Source organism: Seriola lalandi, unplaced genomic scaffold (assembly GCF_002814215.2).
Source record: "Seriola lalandi dorsalis isolate HSWRI2012SDOR001 ecotype SW California unplaced genomic scaffold, Sedor1 jcf7180002054735, whole genome shotgun sequence".
Classification (NCBI taxonomy): Eukaryota; Metazoa; Chordata; class Actinopteri; order Carangiformes; family Carangidae; genus Seriola; species Seriola lalandi.
The window spans coordinates 42,862-65,058 of record NW_019525288.1 but is presented as its reverse complement, the minus strand read 5'-3'; the positions used below and the strand labels follow the sequence as shown (position 1 = coordinate 65,058).

The 22,197-nt window shown below is 40.0% G+C and overlaps 1 protein-coding gene across 1 annotated transcript in view; it reads left to right on the top strand.

Moving 5' to 3' along the window:
- Positions 1-21,975, top strand: part of igdcc3 (immunoglobulin superfamily, DCC subclass, member 3) — a 64,804-nt gene extending 42,829 nt beyond the window's left edge. Inside the window, exons 8-14 of the mRNA XM_023424304.2 lie at positions 7,430-7,677; positions 8,828-8,992; positions 11,207-11,395; positions 11,788-11,892; positions 12,128-12,263; positions 12,600-12,810; positions 13,441-21,975. Of these exons, the coding sequence (XP_023280072.1) occupies positions 7,430-7,677; positions 8,828-8,992; positions 11,207-11,395; positions 11,788-11,892; positions 12,128-12,263; positions 12,600-12,810; positions 13,441-13,572 (1,186 nt within the window). The 3' untranslated portion in view covers positions 13,573-21,975. The remainder of the gene's footprint in view (positions 1-7,429; positions 7,678-8,827; positions 8,993-11,206; positions 11,396-11,787; positions 11,893-12,127; positions 12,264-12,599; positions 12,811-13,440) is intronic.
- The last annotated feature ends 222 nt before the right edge of the window (positions 21,976-22,197 follow it).

Sequence of the window (22,197 nt, the reverse complement as noted above, 5' to 3'; positions counted from 1 at the left end):
GTTATTGTAAACTGCTGTACTCTATTCATCCAGCAAATGTGTTTTGGAGTAATTTCTGTTCTGCATTACTGCACACGGAAAGTTCAATTTTGCCAGTTGACCCTGGCAGTCAACCGTCCTTGCATGTTGTTACTATTCATAAAAGAGAAATATGAAGTGAATATATTAAATATGCACCAAAAAATCAATACTCGCACTCTGTTGCAGTGAGTGAAGGGAGCAGACACCTCCATCGCTCACATGCACTGCTACACTCCCACTTGCCACTACCAGTCTATATTAGACAGCGAGATGGAGCGAGCAACTAACAAAGGAGGAAAGAAGAGAGGGAGGGAACAAATGAGAGGCCAGACTTGGATGAAGAGAAAGAAAAAAGAAATAGGAGAAAAATGGCCAGGTGGTCAAAAGAGAAATGATGAGTCGGCGTGAAGAACGAATCAGGAGAAAGAGAGAGAAAGATAGAGCGGGTAGTCAGGGCATCACAGTGTTTCCACTTGCCACCATTAGTGTATGACCTGCTATAATATGGATCTCATGCATCACAAACCCCGTTCTGTGATTGGTTAAGGAAGCAGGCTTCAGCTTGAGATCTACCATTAGCTAATTAGCTCATAAACTCAGCTAGTTGACCAGGAAATGCAGTCAGCCATTTAGAGGACGGACCAGCTTGATGTGCATCTTAAGAATTGCACTGTGTAGTTCAGCTGTGAGTAGATAAAAGACATTACGATCTGATTCATTATCACAGTCTTTAGTGTAATATTACAGATTACTGAACATGAAAAGCAGTCGTACCCAGTGTTAACCCTGTCTGCCGCACACTCTGTTTATATACAACTGGATTGCATTCATTCACAACTAAGGATGTAACTAGTCTGAGTCCACAGTCCAATAAAACCATTAAAACCACATCATAAAACCACAGTGAAAGTCAGTCACTATTCATATTTGCTAAGCTACTACCAGGGTCATTTTGGATTTTTTTTCCCTTTTAAAATCCCAAAATAACAATATTGCTGACAATTATTCCAGAAAGATGTGGACTTGGACAGCAGAGACCGTTATTTGTGTCCCGCGTCCATTGTGTTGTTCTGTGTAAAGTGCTAAGACAACTTGTTACGGTTCGGTAAAAAGTGTGGTTTGAGTTAAATTTTGCAAAAGTCAACATCAACTTGAAGCACAGGATGCATTGATGTCATCAATATTTAAAACTACAATATATAACTTTTTTTTTGTTGAATTATGTATCTGACTCAGACTAATTGAACAGCCCGGCAGCAGTGCAGAGATTCCCTTCAAAAGTTTTTGAGCAAGCCTCGCGAGCTGGGAGTGGGAGGAGGGGGAGAAGTGGAGTGGTTTTGCTTTCGAGTTTCATGCTAGCACTACCTTGATTTCGTAGATCTTGCAAGTGGGACCAAGTGGTTTCAGATGCCTTATGTAACCTTAAAAACATTAATTGTGCTTCAGTTGCTGAGATCAGGTGTTGTAGGGAAAACACAGAATATTTTGCTGATTCCTTCAGTACAAACGTTTTGCATGCCCAGTGAACAGTTTTCAGATTACTTCAATAAGATTGAATTAAAAAATTGTCCATTTCTTACTGTAAATTATTGACATCACATTAGGTTTACAAAGATGACACGTTTGTCCAACTGTCCACAACATTACTGTACAGTGGAGAAGCTGGGGGTACGAGCACAACCCACAAACCCTTGCTTTCCCCCACGTAAAGCCACCCCATACATTTTGGTACAATATGAAATTTTATAGAAGAGCAGGTTGGAAAATTCGTAGTAATTCATAGTAAAGTGTGTGTCTCTGGTGTAGGGGAAGTCCTGAAAAGGAAGGAAAATTATATGGCATAGGGCAGAATTTACCTCCTGAACCAAGCCAAAACAAAAGTAATAGTATGCAAATGATATGCACAGTAATGATATTCAACAGCTCCAGGCAGCACAGTAATTCTGCTCTTTTATATCTATCTATAACTATATGTGTGTGTATATATATACACATGTGTACATGTATGTGTATATATATATATATATATATATATGATAACATACACTGATACTGGGAGCTTGGATATACAAATATACAGTGAGTGCAATATACCTAGCAGAGAGATTTTAATTAGTGTGTGTGTGTGTCTGTGTAAAAATATACGCAAGCAGAGGTTTCTCCCCTCAACCATCTCTCCTGACGCTGACCTTCAAGAGCAAATCGGACAAGGGAAAGAAGGGGAATCGATTTTACATTTCATTCACACACACGCATGCACACACATTAATCAAAAAGCAAGTGAGCCTGTATGTGCACAAACAGCCCTGTGGTGCACGCCATCATTCCTTTTGTGCACACGCATAATCAAACATGAAAATTCACAAACGTGTTGCCTTTAACTCCTCATCCGCGCACACACTTTGCACACAAAACACACACGGAGAAGACAAAGCTACGTGAAATGCTGTATAAGATGCGGTGATGTCAGGGAAGAGCTGATTGGCTGCTTCTGTAAACAGACATTGCTGCCTGGGGGGTGAAGCAGCATGTTTGCTCTCTCTCTGTCACATCTCAACAGATCTTGATGCACACACCTGCACACACACGCACACACCTACACACACACACACACACACACACACACAAACACACACTCACGTTGCCAGAGTTATTGTTACCCCATTCATTATCGGCCTTTGCTGACCAGGCTCCTGTAAAACATGCTATCGTGGCTATTTGAAGCCTCTGTGAGAGCTGTTCCTAATTATGTATCAGGACTCGCCTGACTCTTAAGTCTCTAAAGCTGGGACGTGTAATCGTCCAAGACACACAAGCTGTGATCGCACATCACACAGTGTAATCAGCTTGAGGTTGAAAGCCAGCCTGCTTTGTTTTAAAAGAGATGATGATGATATCAAAATCGTAATTCTTCCTTGTGGTGAATGAAGGTATGAGTGAATTTTACTCGTTCTCTCTTGAATCATTTAGAAACCTCTGTTTACATTTGTGTGAAAAGCGTTAAATTTATATAGTAAAGAAGAGAACATGTGTGTGAGCGCTATGGTGTGTTTGATAATTAATGGTCGACATCTGAAGGAACAGGCTACCACACAAACCTGGACATTTTGTAGCAGAATCCTTTCAAAGGTCCTTTTTTCCTTTCTTTTCTTCTTTTTTCGTTTCTTTTTTTTTTTTTCTTCCGTCTTTCACCAAGACCTGCCTTTCTTGTTTGCGGCCCCTCTCTGTGCCCCACATCCCCCTTCCTGCCCCCATTACAGAGAGCTGGGGCCTGGGCATTGGCCTTGAACTCTGACCCCGCCTGTAATCAGTCATATCCCTGGGCCCTTCCCTCCTCTCAGGCCACAGACAGCTCATTGCTCCTCCCCTCCCCCTTCCCCACCTCTTCCTCCTGGTCTCTCTTTTGTCCCCATATTTTTTTTCCCCCTTTCCCTCTTGCTGGATCCAGAATGGCCATGCTGGCTTTTGATGGGGTGCTGCTCAGAGACAACGGAGAGTAAACACAGCCTCAGCAGCTGAACAACAGACACAAGGCCCCACTGTCAGCCACTCCCCTGGCCCAAGGCCTTATCCATCAATCTGTGAAATGACCTTGAACTGATGAGTAAATGATGGTGTCAACCTGTCAGCACAGGACAGCTCGGCTTTGGAGCTCCTGTAAGACAAGCAAACAGCCCAAATTCAGGCCATATACCTCCAAAATCTCTTCCTGTCTTTCACTCAGACTTTATATCCTTCTTTTTCCCTCACACATTGCATGAATCTTTGCTCTGCTCTGCTGCTGCATATTAATGTATATCGATCTATTTTAAAATTCTAGACTGAGCTATCTGATCGAAAAGGCGTTAAAAAAGACTAAAAGTGAAGTTCCTTGTACGGCATGTACATGAGAATTTTGCATATTAATCTTTGACCTCTAGAAATGCGAAGGCAGTCTTGACAAAGAATTTTATAAAAACAGTAATCTTCTTTGCAAACTCCTCAAGTTTTCATTAAATAAAACAATTATTGCTAGACAATCCAAAAGATTTTCCTGTATAAATATATGTTTTGTTCCTCTCAGCCTCTTCATTTTAAACCGATTCTCCTAAAACATTGCAGCCTCTGTCAGGCCTTTCCTGAGAAATATCCTGGTACAGGAAGGAATGTGGTTCATGTTTCCAGCTGCAGCTGAGTGCAGAAGAGTAACACCTACTTCAAACAGCTCTCCTCATTTTCCAAATGATTTATCAAATCATCTTCTAAAGTGAAACTAAAACACAGAATCTTACAGCCTACAACTTTAAATGAAGTCATAACCAAAAAGAATTAAATGCTCTTCATCGCAAAATTTAGGGGAAAAAAATACTTAAATGCTGCAATCATTGATAACCTGTGGTCATTTGCCAAAACATACAAAGAAAATATGCATGAATATTTATTTATACAAGCACATTTAGCACATTAAACTCTTTTATACTCGAAAATGTTGAGACCACTAAAGCTTTATCCTGGAAGTTGGAAAGGAAGTTTTGACAGCAGGTGTGGAATTTCATAAGCTACACATCAGCAACATCGGTTCACATGTGTGCAGCTTTGTGTGTGTACTGTATGTGTTTGCGTTCATGCATGTGTGTGTGAATTGTGCCTATATGCGGTTGGACGATACTGTGCCTCCAGAAACAAGCAGCGTCTTGTGGAATTTCCCTGCCTTTCCCTCAAGGCCCATCCAGGCCCGGTGGCATCGGGTGCTAGTGCGTCCCCAGGGGCCTCTTTGCTGCGTCTGTGGCGTCTGGTCAGGCTGTCTGTCTGCAAACACCCCATCTATCGCTGATATGAAAGGCTGCCAGAAATGTGATGGTTGAGTAGCGAGCTGAGCGCTGGCGACTGCTGCCACCTCCAGGGTCAGAGGTGAGATTGACTCAGAGAGGGTGAAATACAGAGGGCCTCTTTGACCTGATAATTATCCAGATTGAATCCACCTGGTAGACCGGACAGAATAATGACTCTTCCACCTCACAGCCTATTCTGACCCAGTTTAGAGTCATACAGTAATTGTATCCAAGCACATCAATTTTGAAAAGGAAATGAAATGATTCACTCCTCCATACTGCCCGCTGACCCAGAAGAGCACTCCCCTGTCCTTACAAATCCATCCTTACAAACCTCGCCGAGGCTGGTATGAGGTCAGCTCTGTCTGTCGTGAACTGAAATGCCACTTTCCTCATGTCCCATTTCACAGGTCCAGAAGGTGTCCAATGACAGACAAAGGGCTGACACGTTGTTCTTTCAATAAATTGCATGCTTTTCCTCACGGGATCGTCCTGGCATTTCTTAATAAATCCTGATTTAATACACTGCGGGTCCAACCTGTCTGTCAAAGAAAGATGAGAATCTGCTCAACAGGTTCATACGAACTGCAAATGACAGATTAGCGGGATGCTACGGGATATGTTGAACTCCCGTGGCATTCAATCCTACTGTTTCAACGTGAAGCACAGCATGAGAACCAGAAGCCAGACGGTTTTTCTTCCCTTTATGTGGAAAACGCTTGTAATCTCTTAAAATGCCATGACCAAGGGCTACGCCATCTTAAACAGTGAGAAAATGGACAAAGCTACAACTCAAGCCCTTCCATATTCCCAAGGTATTTTTTTGTTTGTGGGTTGTCAGTTTTCCCCAGCACACATTACACCTTAAATACAACAGAAATGGCCTTGGCATGAAAACGGCATGAAGAATTGTTTTGCGCCACAGGGCCTCATTTCCATAGTATGTTAAATGTTTTGTTTTTCCTTTTTGCTGTACGACAAATGCAGAAGAGTGGGTTATATATTCTCATGTAATAACACCTACTCAACATATACACACACACACACACACACACACACACACACACACACACACACTTATATTTCTTCTATAGCAGGTGGGAGGGAAGACAAAGAAGCAGATATAGAAAGATGGGGACAAAGAGCAGAGTGGTTGAGGTACGATAGAGAGGAGCGATGGTTAGAACAGAAAGAGAATAGAGTGAAGGCGCTGAGAAAAATTATTTACTGTGTGTGTGGGAGGTTGTGTGTGTGTGTGTGCACAGGTATGTAACTACATATGTGTGCATATACAGATGAAATGTTTTACTGATACAGGCAAATTACATTTTTGAAACAGATTTATCTACTCCAATGGGATTTCAAGAAGAAGACGAATCAGTTTGATAGTATGTGCTTTGCATGAGCAAGGATCCCCTATACAGTGCAGTGCTGCTGCTGTCTGTAGGATTTAGTGTGTTTCTTTCACTCAGTCAAACACACACACACAGTTGAACTCAGCACCATGCGATGCTGACATACTGTCACTTTCATCTTTGTTGTATGTAGTCCCTACCTGAGGTATGAAGTATCTGCAGTTAATGCATTTATTCAAGTACAGATATGTTACTTCTGGGACACTTCATAGTTTTAGTTAAAAAAAAAAAAAACATTGTATTTTTTACTCCACGATATCTGATGGTTACAGTCACAAGTTACTTTGCAAATGGTTAAAAAAAGATGTTGATGCTCTACCAGCAGTGGAGACTCTGAACTCTATCGGTACAAGCTAATCCTTCCTACAGATTTACACTTACACAAATTTGTTTTTCAACAGTCCATCTTTATATTTCAACTAATCCACACTAAGACGAGTGTGTAACATCTCTGAATGGGTCTGGCGTGAATTTGTTTTTCCTTTTAATTGGTTGCCAAATTCGTGTGAGTCTGGACTATTTGATGTAAACTGCCATAACTCTTGAACACATATCACCTGTGAGCGACCCCGTAATGTTAGATGGCTTTTCTGTCATTGCTGGCGCAACCTAGTAAATTGAAATGGTCATACTTCAAACCCAATATTCCCCAACAGCATTTGGATAACCTCTTAAAATCATGGCCACCATCAGCAAACCAGCTTGGTATTCTGTTGTGTGTATTTTGGGGCAGATATGGATTCAGGTGTAGGTTTAAAAACTTGTTCTGTTCTGCTACATGTTCTGTTATTGTGCAGCCTTGGTGATGGCATGTGCTGTATAAATTGCAAGTGTTGTGTAAAGGAGGCAGTTCAAAGTGTGAAACTATTATTATCCATATTATTATTATTATTATTATTATTATTAAACTTTGTAACAATGATGTCGGACTGTGACTCAAGTAGTTATTTTACTACAATGGTGCATTTGACTGAAAATACTTTTTTTGAAGAAAAGAACTGATGGCTTTTAATGAACAACTATTCAACAGGAGAATTGACTTTTTGAATTTGGCCTTTAGATGTCTCACATACAGTCCTTCATCATAAACTCATATCCATGTGGGTGTCAAAGAAACTAAACCTCCCCGTTTTCTTCCTTTTCTTTCCTTCCTGTTCCACTTCTTCTCTCCTGCTCTCACAGCACACTGACGATCTATGGCATTAGCCAGAATGATGAAGCTATCTACCAGTGTATCGCTGAGAACAGCGCTGGCTCCACACAGGCCAGTGCGCGCCTTACGGTGCTCTGGGCTGATGGACTGCCTGGTATGCCAACCCATGTGCAGGCTGAGGCCCTCTCACCCACCACCATCCAGGTATCCTGGAGGGAGCCCGATCAGAACACCCAGGACGTCATTGGTTATGTGCTCCACATCCGCAGGACCTCAGGTGAGGCCGCACTGAAGATCCAAACAACTGATGACATAAAAATAAGTTACAATAACATCAAGTTCTAAAATAAATAATAAATAAAGCATTGACACAAGAAATCAGTTTCAAATGTCACGTTGGCTGAGATGAGGACAGGCCAAAGAGAGGCAAATAAAAACTTCTACAGAGAGCTTAGGTCTGGCCAGTGGCACTACAGAATGAATGGTTTCAAGCCAAAAGACCTTTTCACTGAAATTAAAAAAAATAAATAAATCAAGTTGTGGCTAAAGCTTAATATTTATATGGTTCAATCTGCAAATTTAACATCTGTAAATTTGTCCACCCACAGTAACTACAAACTAGCATTTATGTGAATATTCTGCATTTTAAAAAATATGAATACGCTGCTATACTGATGAAGATAGACAGCACTGACATTGTCAGCGAGGGGCCTGTTTCACAAAAGCGTTTAGCCGCGTACATGCAGATCACAAATGGTGTCAGCAGCCCGTTTCCAAATGATTGTCACTGGCAAACTGCAGATTCATTTGTGAGTCCTGCGTTCCTTTCATTAAGTCTGACAGTTCGGGTAAGTGTATGGGTGTGAATGTGTGTGATTCTGTGTATGGCGAGAGTCTTATAGCGCCAGCTGCTGTTCTCCTGAGTAGTTCTATCTGATGGATAATTAAGGGCCTCGAGGGCCAACCAATAGGATCTGCTGTAATTACCCTTCCAAGATTGCATGGCCCAGTTGATGAAGGGCTGAAGGTAGATAGTAGTTATGGCTGGATGTCTCTGGATTAAGAGCAATAAAATGCTTTAACACATCCTCTGTAACTCCCACTTTTACCCCTGCTGTCCTTACTCCACCCCTGCAATTCAGCCAACCATCATCATTCAGGCTCCCAGGGCCAAACTGGATTAGCTATTACCTAACAGAGCTGCTCTGATAACACCAGTGAAATGGGCAATAACCATAAAATGATGACAAACAGATTGTATCTATTGTTTCATCTCTGATTTTAATGCCTGCTCCTCCTCCATCCCTGTTTTCTTTTCCCATTTGTCTGTCTTTCCTTTTTTTCTGTCTCTTGCTCTTTTCAACCCTGGCCTCCTCTTTCTGTTACTCCACTCCTCCTCCTCTTCCTCTTCCATCATTCTGCTTCAGACCCAGTGGAGATGGAGTATGAGGAGGCTGTCAGTAAGGTGACGCTGCAGCAGATCATCAGAGACCTTGAGCCCTCCACCAGTTACACCTTCTACGTCAAGGCGTACACATCCCACGGGGCCAGCAATCCATCGGAGAATGTCACTGAGAGCACTCATGGGGAGGGTGAGTTGGGAGCAGAACACTCACCCACAAAGCATATCGTCGACCAATAACAAACGCGGTCTGCAAAAGAGCTGCATGTCTGTTGTGCTTGATTAGAGTTAAAATACACAAGATTTTGAGGTAGTAAATGACCGAACATCCATAAAAGGTGGATCAGAAATTGTTTTGGAGCATGATTTAATTTGATTAGGCTGAATTTGGCTAGTTTTGAAACTGATTACAAAGATTGTAAAATAATGCAAATATTTACTTGTGACACACCTGATTAAATCCGTAATAACCACCAAAGTTGGCTTCCCTTTGATTCCTTATGTCAGGTATGGTGAAACATCGTTAGAAATAAAAGAAAGAAATTCCCTTTTAAAGATTCCTTCCGGTAGATGCTACACACACACACACACACACACACACACACACACACACCAGCCTGCCTTCCTCTGTCCCTCTTAGATAACTGAGTCATAAACTACAACCCACATAGTAATGACCAGCAGGACACTCTTCTCAGACACAGATCTGAGGAAGAATATGAAATGAAATATCTAACTGTTCTGTAACTTGTGTGATCTTTCTAGGTAGTAAGTCAATCCCAAATTTCTATCCTATAGAATGGTTGAAATGTAACATGTAGACTTTAAGACAATGTCCTTCATGTGACCATACTGTCAGCATCCTTCACACGAGTTAACACGCACTACATGACATCCAGAATGTCCATATTATTATTATTACAGTCAAAGAACTGCTGTGTAATCCACATTTATAGACTATTAGCTTTAGGAATGTTTATTATGTGTTTGATCAGTTAACCACGTGCATTATGATTAATTCCAGGTTTTGAAGGATGTAATATCCACACTTATATTATTCGTATTATTCCTGTCTGTCATTATTAGTGCCATTAGGTTTGTACGTTGTTTCATTAATTGTTTTATGGTCATGGTGGAAAATGGATGTGTGAGTTTATAGGTAAACTCTAGAATTAAACAATTCAAAAGTTCAGTGGAAAATTACTCTCTTCTCCAAGTTGAAACACAGGAGAAGACGGATGACGCCCCTGAAACGTGCGCCAGCCCCTAGGTGATCAAACAGTCGTGATCAATTCACACATTGCTCTAAGTCGTCGGCTCTAAGTCATTGCTCTTCATCATCGGTTCTTAGCTCCTTGCTCTTAACTCTAAGCTCTTAGCCATGGCTTTTAGCCATTTTGCACTTGCTCCTTTATCGTTTATCCGCGTTCTGTGTTCTTTCTTTGCCATGTACTTCCAGTAACTTTTTCTTTGTCTAGTGCGATCTTTCATTTTTATAAGCCAAGTCAAACCAACTGAACCAAAACAGCAGAGTAATTTCTGTAACTTTTAATTATTATCACGTTTTTATTTTTAAAGATTTTTGACAGGTTTAGAGTCATCTGGTCAATGCCAGTCTCCTCTATAGTTATCCAGCAAAAGTGAAGCGCATTAGATTTTAATTCGCATCAACCCGCAAGAGACGCCGGCAGATAACCTGCAGAGAAGCCGACCAGAAATCAAAAGAGCCCAGTCTCCTGGCAAACTCCACCAGAGCTGAACCGGTGAGACACCGACAGAATCTGTCACCATGACAACGTGACTCGGCGTCCAGGAAAATCCACCTAGATCCCGTGTCTCCAGGGTTACAAAAGCAACCTCAGCCACCTGGGTTCCAGCAAGTCTTAACCTTCTGCTCATGACTGGGTTGATGTCGGAATATATCGATATTTAACCATCAAATCTCATTCATAGTAGTGATCATTAGTTTTATAGCCATAGTGTATAGCCATAACATATTCTCTCCCACCATTGCCAAATCATAACACTTCATTTTATTATTATTTTCATCTTGATGAACATTACACCTTGCATTTACCCTGTCGATAGTAGTCTAGTTAATAAACTCCTTTATTTACACCCAGTTGTTGTCCTGTTGTATTCTTTTGACGTAGAGACTGGAGATCCATTGAATCGAGAAGTCATGGCTTCTGATATGAGATTGATCACATTAATCAATGAAGTAATTCATTGGACTGGTGCTCCCTTTCAACGAGAAGCAAATTCGAAATTGTGGTGTTCACGCTACAGTGTCTTCATTCACACTCCAACAATACAAAATAAAAGTGTCCCCATTACAGTAACTGTTAGGTGCTGCTGTCGTGTTGTTGAGCCACTTTGGTTGACAGTCTGTGTTGTGTTGCAGTGCCAGCACCGCCCTCCCTCTACACCAAGGTGGTGAACAGCAGTGTTGTGCAAGCAACGTGGGAGCCTTCCTCTAAAATGGGCCAACATCAAGGCTTCAGGCTGTATTACAGAAGAGCCCACACACCTCTCTTTACTGGTCCCATCACCTTCCCTCACAACGTCACCCAGTACAACATCGCTCAGCTGGGTGAGATTGCAACCATTTATTTTTCTTCCTTTTTTTTAATTGGCTGAGCTGTTTCTATAATCTTAATCGACATTCTAATCTCATTAAAGTAACCATATTTCATTCTGTAATCTGGGCCCATAAACAAGCATCAACAAGAGTCACTCCTTAGAAGTGTGCTGAATATTAATATGGGATTAAAAAACTCCTACATCAGAGAAGGACAAGACTTATTTATGGAGCTTCTGACACTTAATTTCAGAGAGGAAAATAGTTAATTTCCTACAGTAAATAGTGGCAGAAAGAGGGTTAATAAAGTATCCCCCACTGAGATGCTTACTAATTTTTAATTCGTTTTTTTTTTTCTGCGCCTCATTCATCATCTAAAAATCTCTGCGTGTCTTTTTTTCCAGATCCTGCACTGGTCTATGAAATAAAGCTACTTGCGTACAACCAACACGGAGATGGCAATGCCACTATTCGATTTGTTTCACTTCGGGAGGCGGTGGAGAAATCTGGTGATTTTCAAACACAAACCAAACACACAGCTGCACACTGTCCCACATCACCCCAGCGCATCAAAGTTGAATGCTTTTCAGCTTTTATTTTAGCAAAGTCAAGTTGAGTGGTCACGCCTCAGACAGACAGTCCACTGTACAGTTCACTATACAATCCATCCTCACCTCATGACACGCCCTGGTTCATGCAGACTTTGGCGGTGGTTTGACTGTATTGTGTGCTGTGTCTCCTCAGTACTGGACACCCCGTGTGATTGTGTCAAAGATGAACAGAGTAAAACATCCACTACAGGCATTATCATCGGCATTCACATCGGAGTCACCTGCATCATCTTCTGTGTGCTCTTCCTCGTCTTCAGCTACCGCGGCAGGTCAGTACAAACGTGATGTGTAAATCACTGTCAGCAACAAGTGGAACCGCCGGAAATAACTTGCCAATAATTGTTGTTGAGGTTCAGTTTCACCCCATAATGCGTATGCAGCAGACAAGTGTTATATATATGCGTGTGTGTGTGTGTGTGTGTGTGTGTGTGTGTGTGTGTGTGTGTGTGTGTGTGTGTGTGTCTTAATTTGAGGCTGTATTCCAAGGCAGTGAGCTTCTTTGGTCACATTAGTCACTCTGAGCTCTATTGTGTTCTGAAGGATTTCTTGCTGTTTCACTACACCTAACCTTTCTGTGTGTGTGTGTGTACCGGTGTAATCCCCAGGTTAATGATCTGTAAGACGGTTCAGGCCACCCCCCAGGCAGGGCACAGTACAGTGCTCGAATCCTCATCCTCTTCCCAGGGGGCTGCTGGGCTGAACGGGGCTGCCAGGAGAGAGATGGAGGTCAATGGCAGCGCAGCAGGGAATAAAGTGGTCGACAGCAACGAGCTGGAGAGACTTTTCACTCAGCCCAACACACAAGACTCATGCATGGTGAGTACTGATAGTGAGAGCACTGCTTCACGTTTTAATCCAGTCACTGTTGAATGTGACATGTTTTATACACAAACACAAGAATATGACCTAAAGCTTTGTGTCTCTGGTTAAGAATGACTGCAGCTTCTAACAGTCGCCACTCAACAGAGGACAAATCAAAGCTAGAATGGTCATTATTCATTTAGTTTATTTATTATTGCTAAAATAATTAGGCAAAATTATTCCCAACAAACTGGACAGTAGAAAACAATACAACACAATAAAATAGAACAAAAATATTTTCTACAGACCGTTAAGTTGTAGGCTGAAGCTACAGTGGCATATGCATTTATTTACTATACATATATTACAATGTGATAAAAGAATGAAAAATACACTGAGATAAAGCAGTAATAGAGTTCACAGAATAAACTATTGCTCTTTACATAAACAAAGAAGTGGGGAATCCTGGTGGTCTGTGTCGGGAAACCTGTCATCTAGCTGCAGATTTCAGGCCTTTGTTGTATGTCATCCCCCTCATCACATTTCCTGTCTATCTGTCAACATGGGCTAAAATGTCCAGTGAATTCATTAAATTCACTCTCTATCTAACTCTGTTTAATTACTATTGTCTACATGTGTTTTCAGTCCGACTCCTACATGCTGAACAACACCCAGCTGTCTACGATACCACTGGACAAGTTCGCGATGGAGCGGGACACAGAGACACAGTTCCAGGAGCCTCCTCCAGCAGCAGCGGGTCACCACGACCAAGGCTAATCATGTATGAAGGCTAATTTACATGACACTGTCCACAGTGTCCACTTAGACTCTTCTCTCACTCAGGTTGACAAGTGTTTCTTTTCAAAGTAGTTTTTTTCCTTTTGTGCAAAGATTTTTTTTTTTATAGGTAAATTAATAAGTTCTAGAGGATCTAGGACTGTGTATCGGAGTGTTTTTGGCCTTGATTTGGAGAGCTCTCCTCTGATGGATGGCTGTTTCTAGCTAGGCCAGTTAAATGTTCTTTATTTTTACAGTTTTACATTTGTAGGGCTGTCACTTTAAAACATAAATATATAAATAAATTTGGACAAACACATAATTTGTCCAAAGTAATATGTACATAAATTGGCCTTTTCATGAGCTCCTGGCGCAGCTCCTGATAAATCGATCAGAGCAGCTTTGTACGCTAGTGTCCCCAGCCACTTCAGATCCACTGAACTACTTCAAACCCCCTGTTGCAGTTATAGAAAGACAATTTTGGTTTCGAACAGTTAATTACAGTTGAAATATTTAATTTTTTCACACATAAAAAAAAGATTTATGAATTTTAAACAAAAAGTGACAGCCCTAGTTCATGTATTCATTTTCTGGTGTTGGGCAGCACAGAATGGAGGCCCCAGAATGTCCTTGCTATACAATGATGATTTTATTTTTAAGTTTATATATATATATATTTATATGTATATATATATATATATATATATATCTTTATCATTTATACGTCAAAGTGGTTATAAGTTATTGGTCTTATCTCTACTTTTCTGTGGATGTCAAAGACTTCTGCTGCCTGCTCTCACCTACCAATGATTCCACCTTCTCGCTCACAGAAGACCTCGGCCTTCTTCCAGGGATTCGATATATTCTGTCTCAGGACTTTGTTTCAGTGATATCAACATTTTTTATGAGTTCTCAGCCTTCATACAGGCACTAGACTTGGCTGTGTGAACCTTACGATTCAACAAAAACCTACCTCAGCCGGAATGAATGTGTTGCGGGAAGCTTTTAGGGACTTTACCTTCCCCTGTGCTCACAATTACTTTATATGCGGAGGAACTGATTGGTTTTAAAATTACAAGATCAGGTGCCGCACTACCTCAGATGTCAAGAATCTCCTCTCTTCTCCTGCTTGTCGAAGCAAAACGAAAAAACGAGTATCCAACGTGAAGCACTTCCAAATGCTGAAGTTAATGTTCTACCTCAAGATAACAATGTTGATGTTGTCGCTGTTGTTGTTGTTGTTTGTCTGTTTATTGCATAATGAAAAACCCTCTTCCCGCCCCCTCTGTGAAACCCTCGCTTTCCTCTGTTGATGAATATGGTGTTTGTAGAGTTCAGTGTCAGTACCTCATGCAAGTTGACAGACTGATAACACTGTTGTATGAATTACAGTATTTTAGTAATGTGTATGGATTATGTTGTTCCATTGTAAGCAATTTGTTTTGTTTTGTTTTAAAGATCATAATACCTTTTTTTTTTTTTTCCAAACATAGTTGCTTCAGTTGAATGAAAAGACCATTAGAGATACACTGCGTTGTTAATGATTGTCAGGACTATTTACTGCTGACTGAGATGTGACACATTATGTTCAATTGGATATGAGTCAAAATAATGTAATACACAGACATCATATGTGTTTAAAATTAGCTGTGTGCATGTGTAATTGTGTGTCGGTTTGTGTGCAGATATTTTATTGACTGAATGAATGTTTTCATACATATTAGCATGTATGTAAAAAGAAAAAAAGAAAAGCTAAAAGATGAGCACAAGTCTTATCAAAATGTCCCAAAACATTATCCTACTGTTGTTTTTGTAATGACTTCAAGGAATAGTTTGACATTTTCTGAAATAGGCCTGTTGTTGGCAGCTAGACGACACTGCTCTTGTGTTTCTTTGTTAATTATAAACCTATAGCGAGTAGGTGATTAGCCTAGCTTAGCATGTACAACATGTAACATGATAATTATTGAGCTTTAGAGGTGCTTGGAGACAGGTTTTTTAACATTGGACCAAGCTTTGCTTCAGTTCTTTATGCCAAGCTAAGCTGTTTGCCTCCCAACTCTAGCTTGTGTAGAAACAGGGGAAACAGTAACAAATCTATCTAGTAGCACCTCTGAAGTTCACTATTTAGCACATTATATCTTGTTTGTTTTGTCCGTACAAAAATTGAAATTAAGTATAAAAATGACCACTTATAAAAACAACTAAATTTTTTACAGAAGTTTGTGCCAGATTATTTATTATTATATAGAACTACTCAGAGATTTTTAACAAACAGACTTGAGAGTGGTATCATCTCATCTAACTTCATGTCAGTAAGCCAATACCCATACAATAGTGTGTACTGTATTTCCCAAAATGTTCTACTATTCTTTCAAAAACACAGAAATGACAGTGGTATTGATCTTTCAAAAAGAACACAAATAAGCTATTTCCCAAAATGTTGAAAAGTATTTCTTTAATTTAAATTGACAGCAGTGTATCTCTAAGCTTTGTCTGAATATTTGTTGCTGCAGTGCTCTTAGTAATTTTGTTTTCATGTCACATTATCTGCCTTCTTTTTAAACTAAGTCAGTAGCCTTTTACACTTCTGGTGCCCAGGAGACATGACATTTGCTGATCATGCATGTCTATCGTTACTCTCTTCCCAAAACCACAATTGCTGCTCAGCCTTCTCCCTCCTGTCAACACTGACTTGTTAAAGCGCTTCAGGAACACCATGTTTATAATAACGCTGGATGCCGACAACTTCTGACAGAGAGCTGGCTGAGGAAGATAGAGGGTTGTTTGGGTGGCTCAATGATCGCAGGGTTTCTCTCTCCAGCTCTCTGCTCAGCGTCGTCACATACTGTACAGGACTTGCTCTGATGCATTATGTTTACCCTACCTCAACCCTGTTTTTGGCCTTTCTCTCAGGTCTTAATGAAGAAAACATACAGAGTACAAACAATGGAGTAAAGGAGTACACAAACACACACATATATATATATATGTAAATGTATATATATATTGCAGTTGTTGAAACATGTTGGACAGACAGACAAAAAAAATAGACAGAAAGGGACACACACATACACACACACACACACACACACACACACACACACACACACAAATGGAGGGAGAAATATTTTGGACCTTTATCTCGTGCACTAACTATTAAAACGGTTCATCTTCATGCTTAGCTTCTAGTGGGTATGAATGGTTATCATCAGATTTTTTATTAGTTTTTTTTTTTTTCATATCAGAAGCCTTTAACTTTATTTTTCTCAATGGTGTTTGACTTTATATCCTCTGTGGAAAGTTTGTCTGTGAATGAAATAAACTTAGTAAAGTGGGTGGCACCTACAACTCCAGCACAAACAAAATTCCACACGATTGGTTTATTGATTTGTCCCTCTGACTCATTACCTCAATTATATTGTGTTCATGTGGTACGGTTGAGATTCTTCTTATAAGCAGCTGAATGGGAAACACCATTGATGTCATCTTACTAGTTGTAATTCCTAGTTGGTGATTTTGGGAATTTCTGACAGCTATGATATCGTCCAGAAGAGATACAGACGTTTCAAAAAATCTAGTTCAAATGAGTTTGAACTAGTGTGTAATTTGTTCAAAACACTGTAGAGTTTGTCGTGCCCCTGCTGCCCCTCTTGATAGACAAACTAATGTTACAGTAAGCAAACATCTTTATCTTTAACTCAGTTTTTTTTTTACATCTAGGTTGTTGAATCCAAAATGCTTCCTCTCATTACCTCTGATAGCTTGGTGTAATCCCCTCAGCACTTCCAAGTTGGAATAACAGGAGGTTATCTTGTTTTTCCCATTCTGCCACCATTGCATGAATGCAGCATAACTTTCAGTAGGAAGTTGGAAAAAAGAATTGCTCATTTCGTGCCCCATATCTAGTATCATATCTTCTGATCATTCCTTATGAGAGTTGTATGTGTCCCCACAGCAGAGAAACACCTGCCATTTTAATGTGTTATGCAAACCAGCATTATACACAGTTTCCATTTTAGTAATGATCGTAGGTACTGTAATTTTATGCGTTTTTAAAGTTATTTTTTATGCTGATTTGTCTGCAGATTTTCTCCTTGAATCCATTTCTTGTATTTAATTGTACACTTTGGTGTTAATACCATGTTACAAGTGTTGGAAAAACAATAATGGTACTTATCAAAATAGCAGAACAAATGCCCAACCTAAATGTCTCCTGCTTGTATATTTATTAATTACCAGTATGATATTTTCTCTCCAGGGCTGCTGCAGCCTTAATCAGTGTTTTTACTTCTGTTGAGTGTAATTCCACGGGGGAAACAAGTGGTGTGCTTTTCTTCCTTACTTCCTTCCTTCCTTCCTCTGTCCTTCGGTGTAATTTAGGGTTAATCTCCTGCAGGAAATTGTCCACATTTCACCCGTGGATGTTACAGGTTTTTAGTGCCATACTGTTTAACCTGATTCACTGGGAATGTGGTGCAGTGACGATCATGTTTACGTGCATAGACGTTGATAGGTCAGGTTGTCATGTTGCCGTGTAATATTAGAATTTGTGTGGTTTCATGGAGCCCTGAAAGCTGTTCTCACTGACTAACTAGTGCTCTAACTCCGTCAGCATAAGGGACGAGATGATTCCTTCGCTGACACAGTTAGTAAAAAAGGGGCCTTTGTCGTACATATTTTGCAGCCATGGGAAGTGCTGTATCACCAAACTCTGCTCCTGTCAGTTAGCCAGCCTCCTTTTTTCATCCTTCTTGAATTCTGAACCTTTAGACAGGGAGAGCGTGTGCTCAGGGACTCTCTGATCCTCGTGTTATATGTATATCAGCAGGCCACACTTGGCCTTCTGGACTGCACCTGATTTTTCATCCTTAAAATCTGCTTTTTGCCCAGTTCAGACGGATTTGCTGTGAGCGATGCCCTCATTGTCGATCATTTAGATAAGTAAGACAAAGTGTTAGCAGGATAATGAGTATTAGTATTTGGCCATCCTGCTAGACACACAAAGGGAAAATTTCTCAGAAAATAGTTCAACTGGCTTCTTGGTATTCCCGAGGGTAATGAAAACAAGGATGTAGGGATTAAAAAAGTAACGTGAGGTCCATAAATCCTTAACAAGTTTCAGTCGATTACCATACAAGTGATCAACCTTGCTTCTTGCTATTAAAATCTGCTAACTAAAAACTAGTTAGTAGTATTTGGTGTGTGAATTATTAAAATTTCTTCTAAAAGCTGAAACAATTAGCTGATAAATTAGTCAGAACCTATTTTTATGTAATTTTTCAGATTGCATAAAAGATTACATGCCATTTAAACTGTGAGACTTTGATGCTTTTCTTCATTATATCTGATAGTAAACTGAATATTTTGGGGGTTTTAACTATGGTCTTCATAGACCAAATGATTAAGTGATTAGCTGAGAAAATGATTAGCAGAAGAATAGCTAATGAATATAATCATTAGTTGCACCTGTAACTCATTCAGATTTCTTCCAGTAAACTCAGGTTCTCACAGAGACAGCATCCTTGACTGGGCATGTGTAGGATTTGTGTTACATTGAGGATGGTGCCAGTATGGCGCTAAATGTTAATACTACACATCTGTGTGTACAGTTCGTTCTCTTAGTATGCATTAACTGAACACAGGTAACCAGACCCCGTCAGAAGGTTAAGATAGGCTTAGACTGGCTAGATTGACTGCGTAATGTCTGTTCTGGACAAAAGTACAGTGCTGTAACAACGGTGAGGATGTATAGGAGACCTGAGATATTCTGACTCTGGTTTCCTTAAAAGTCCAAAGACTGATGACACTATCCTCCATTTGAAATATCCTTTACATTATGTGGTATTGATCATTGTGGCACCAAATGACCATCCGATATGATTGTGAATTGATTCAATTTCCGATGCATTTATCTCTATGGTGTTTTGCTCTGAGACCCTGATGACTGTACATGTCAAATAATGCTGAGTTTAAAGATTTTCCAAGTAATTTATACTCTTGTCAAATGGTGATTTAATGTAATTGTACTTTAATGTTTGAGATCAGTATTATATTTTATATACCTCTGTCAAGAAAGCAGATTGAATCCAATGTATTTAAAGGTAGTGGGCAGAGAAAACCCTACAATAGATCTGCATGAGAAACGAAAAGCTAATGTGTTATTTTAGCTGAAATGAAAAGTGTTAGTTAATCATTATTGGACTTGTGATGGTAACACTGTGATATTTAGCCGAATAATGGCAAAATAATGTTGTGATCTCAATATGGTGCTATTGATGGTCCTTTCTTACATTGTCACTCAATCTGTTTTGATGGTGTGTATTGATGAAAATAGGCTGAGTGACCTTTTCCTTTGACAAATCTAAATCTATCTTGCCCTCGTTGATGCCTGATGATCACCTCATCCTCATTCTGTTGCCACCAGTCATGTCCACATGAGTGACTCGAGGTGAGGTCCTGTCAGTCCTGTTACCTTTAAAGTGACAAGTCGTCATCATTTTCCTTCTCAAACCGTCTTTGCTTGAGGAGAATTTCTGTTCTGTATTGATGTTGTCAGCTCAATCTAAAGTCATTCAGTCATCTTTTATTTGGCCACTGAAATAGGGAAAGAGTAGAATCTACTCTGCAGGTGTTACTGACCCTTACAGCCGTCTTGTGAAATTAGCATCAAACATGAAAGTCAGTCACAGCCTCTTGGTGAAAACATCACTGCCTGCAGAGACATGCATTGTAAAAAATCTTCCTGTACAGAGAAACACATACCAGATATGCTTAACATTTATGTTTGTGATTCAGTCTAAACTTCAATCCTGCTGCACTACAGGCAAAAGGTGTTTAGTCTTAAAGGGAAAATGATGCCAATATATTTTTGCTACATCCGACCATAATGGGTGTAAGAATATCTGACCTGCTCTTGCCCAGTGTTGCTGGTTCACATTATTTTACTCATATGCTTAAACTAGAAGACTAGTTTGTTTTATTGGCCAATGATTGAAACTTCCCACACCTTGTAACCATCTCCAGTGTTAAGAGGTGATTGGATACTCATCCAATACTCTTCATCAGGACAGGTTTACAGCCAAACAACCCCACAACCATCATCAGACGTAGTGTGCATCGAGGCAGGATGTCACCTTTTTCCAACTGAACCATGGCATCTTTAAACCAATGAGGAGAGCGAAAACAGAAACCCCCATGCAGAAATTTCATATGTGAAATCATGAGAACTATTCTAGGTTTTATGTTCGTGTGGGACCTCTGTTGCTCAAACTCTTAAAACGGTTAATTTTGTGAAAATACAAACATGGTGTAAAACTCATTGCAATTAATGTGCTGGTTCTGAATATAAGAAACTTTATGGTCAACCCGGACCCCACCAAGGGTATTTTAATGTGCACCATTCCTTCCCATATAGATTGATATATTACTTAAAAATATAGTAGAAACCAGCTGCAATTCCTGGTGAAGCTGATAAAATGAACAGGACAGTTGTCCTGTGCACACAGGACGTAACCTCAAGCACAACAGTTGTCGTGAATTTGTAGAAAGAAATCACCATCAAACTGTATGTAAAATGCTTTTCCTAAGTGATTTTCATCTACTCTCTCCTTTGTTTCCCAGTGAAACATTGTTTTGCTTTTACACTGAAAGAATTAATATTTATGGTCTAAAGCTAAGTAGATTATCTGACCGCAAAAACGGGCAAGAGAAGGGAATATTCTTTCGTCCACTTCATTTTCACTACATTGTGGAATTGCTTTTCCTACAACTACAGTTTATTAAAACAAGTCAAATTTCTATTTAATCTATGCAGTTTTATTTATTTAATTTTTTTTTAAGTCACTGCAGGGTTCAAACGTGCTGTAAACTTGAAACCAAAAACCATATGCATTGCCAGCTAACGAAGCCTCATTTGAAGTGTTACCTGTGTCTGATTACTTGACAGGTCATTTTGAAGGAATAAAGGGAGCACAAATCTCTTAAGTCAGCCCATGATCACACATCTGTCCATCTGTCTGTCTGTCCGTGTGCTTTTCTGCCTGTCTGTCTTGTTTTGGGTCTGTCAGCTGAGGTCACTGCCTCTCTCTGCTTTCACTGTTTCTCCCACAGTTAAATTCAGGTCAATATGAGATGATTTAAATTCTATAAGTGTTGTCAGGGATCACTTACTGTATGTTTCCACAAGGTTATGTTTCTACACTCTCTCAAGACCAAGGTGTTGCAATTATAAGTTTGTATACATATCCACATATACTGTATGTACTGTATGTGTGTATGTATATGTGTAAAAAGGCAAAATAGACCATTTTTAGTGGTTTGTATTGTTTTAGGGTTCATTGTGCAACATTGAAGAAAAGAAAACAATAACAGTGATAATAAACTAGATCTAGTAATAATAAATCCAGAAACTGGCTTTATTCTTTGTGTGCGTGCGTGTGCGTGTGCGTGCGTGCGTGCATGCGTGCGTTTCTGTTACCTCTTGGGATCTTTAACAGTATAAACACTGACCTTGTCGGGACCAAAGTCTGGTCCTAATGAGGCAAAACGTAATTTCTGATGTCCTGGTTAAGGATTTGGTTTAGACTGTCCACATGGAATGGAAGTCAATGCAATGTCCTAACA